This window comes from Otolemur garnettii, unplaced genomic scaffold (assembly GCF_000181295.1).
Source record: "Otolemur garnettii isolate 467f Iridium unplaced genomic scaffold, OtoGar3 scaffold00096, whole genome shotgun sequence".
Classification (NCBI taxonomy): domain Eukaryota; kingdom Metazoa; phylum Chordata; class Mammalia; order Primates; family Galagidae; genus Otolemur; species Otolemur garnettii.
Window position 1 is genome coordinate 1,732,436 of NW_003852491.1, and position 1,891 is coordinate 1,734,326.

At 44.3% G+C, this 1,891-nt stretch overlaps 1 protein-coding gene across 1 annotated transcript in view; it reads right to left on the reverse strand.

The window, feature by feature from the left end:
• EARS2 (glutamyl-tRNA synthetase 2, mitochondrial) overlaps positions 1 to 1,891 on the reverse strand; it is a 27,249-nt gene that overhangs the window by 21,685 nt on the left and 3,673 nt on the right. Inside the window, exon 2 of the mRNA XM_003795728.3 lies at positions 1,156 to 1,311. Within this exon, the coding sequence (XP_003795776.2) occupies positions 1,156 to 1,311 (156 nt within the window). The remainder of the gene's footprint in view (positions 1 to 1,155; positions 1,312 to 1,891) is intronic.

Below are 1,891 nucleotides of genomic sequence, written 5' to 3' on the forward strand. Positions count from 1 at the left end.
TAGCCACTTAAGCCACAAGTGCCGAGCCTATTCAACAAATCTTGACTGAGTATTGCTAAAATCTTTTCTGGCAGAAGATACACATGAAATGAGTTTCGGCCCTTTAGGGGAATAATCTACCTGAGATTAGAGTACACATCTCAAGATAGCCTTGGTATTTTGGGGGATCTTGATCTTTCCTAGTCATACCTGGCCCTATAGGTAGGCCAACTGTCAGGAAATCTAAACACAGTCCTTGTTGTTCTCCCTGACCTTAGCTATCCTTGGGATTAAATTCCCACAAGAAGATCAACTTCAGAAGCTGCACATGTTTTGTTTGGCTCATACGATGTGATTAAAAAAAAAATACAAGCCCATATTTAACAATGGTAAGTATTCATCCAAAAAGTCTGGATTTGTGGCTCCTCTTGGAGCTCAGAAGATTGGACAAGCTGGGCCAGCATTCCCATATGGGGACTGGAGCTCAGAGGTGCAGCCATCTTTGGACAAGGCATGCCTTCCCCTATTTCCCATAGGCCCAGCTTCTTCAGTTCCCACTTGGCCTGCTCCTGCCTGGCCCCTGTAGGCAATGGACTTGAGATTCTTTTTTTTTTTTTTTTTAAAGACAGAGTTTCACTATGTTGCCTTGGTGTCACAAATCACAGCAATCTCAAATTCTTGGGCTTAAGTGATTCTCCTGCCTCAGCCTCCTAAGCAGCTGGGACCACAGGTGCCCACCACAATGCCCAGCTATTTTTTGGTTGCAGTTGTCATTGTTGTTTTTAGCTGGCCTGGGCCAGGCTCGAACCCACCAGCCTGGGTGTATGTGGCCGGCACACTACCCACAGAGCTACGGGTGCTGCCAAGATTCTACTTTTTTATACTTTTTTTTTTTTTTTTGAGATAGAGCCTCAAGTTCTTGGGTTCAAGTCATCCTCTTGCCTCAGCCTCCTGATTAGCTGGGACTATAGTGGACTTCAGATTCTGAGATAAATCCAGGAATCTCAAAACAGCCTTGAGGCTTTGGTGGTACTTGCTACTCCAGGTATGAGAAATGGAACCATTTCTCTAGGAATTCCTCCTTCTATATCCTGGGCCCTAGGAAAAAGTTTACAAGCTCCTTTCTCTTCTTCCTCTTCCTTGCCTAAGGAAGGGTCTTTTCCGTGCTAGCCTCACCTGCCCACTCCAGCATGTCTTCAATATTCTCTGCTGCCCCAGGCACAAGGCGGGTCTGATCTGTGTCCTCCAGCCTCAGGATGAAGCTTCCCTGGTGTTTCTTGGCAAAGATGTAGTTGTACAGGGCAGTGCGGAGGCCACCCAGATGTAAGAAGCCTAGTAGAAGAAGAGAACAGCTCAGACAAGAGGGAAGAAGATGACCTAACAGGCCTTTAATGAGGGGCAAATAAGATCTGCTCATAACTGAATGTCCCAACCAATTTCAAAGATCAAGAAACAGCTACCTCTGTCCCACCTCTTCGACCAGCATCCAGACTCATTTAATCCTCATCCTACAAGACCACCCAAGTTTTAGAGCATGTTATTTAGTAAAAAGGCACCAAATGTTGTATTTGCCTCAAGACCAAGTTTCACTTAGAGTAAGAGAAATAGAAGATTATTGATTGAAGCAATATTACACATGCATTTAACTTAAATTGAATGATGTGCTCTGGGGGGGAAAATTACAATTTCAAATTAAAAAGACTACAAAATCACATTTTGCATATGTACTCTATGAACTATACAATTTTGAACTTTGTATTTAAATTTTGTCTACTTGGGATTTTCACCTTATGTGCTGGCTTTATTATTATTATTTTTTAGGGGCCCAGGAGGGCAATATGCAGCCAAGAATGATCCTAGGCCGGCTCGGCGCCTGTGGCTCAACCGGCTAGGGCGCCAGCCACGTACACCT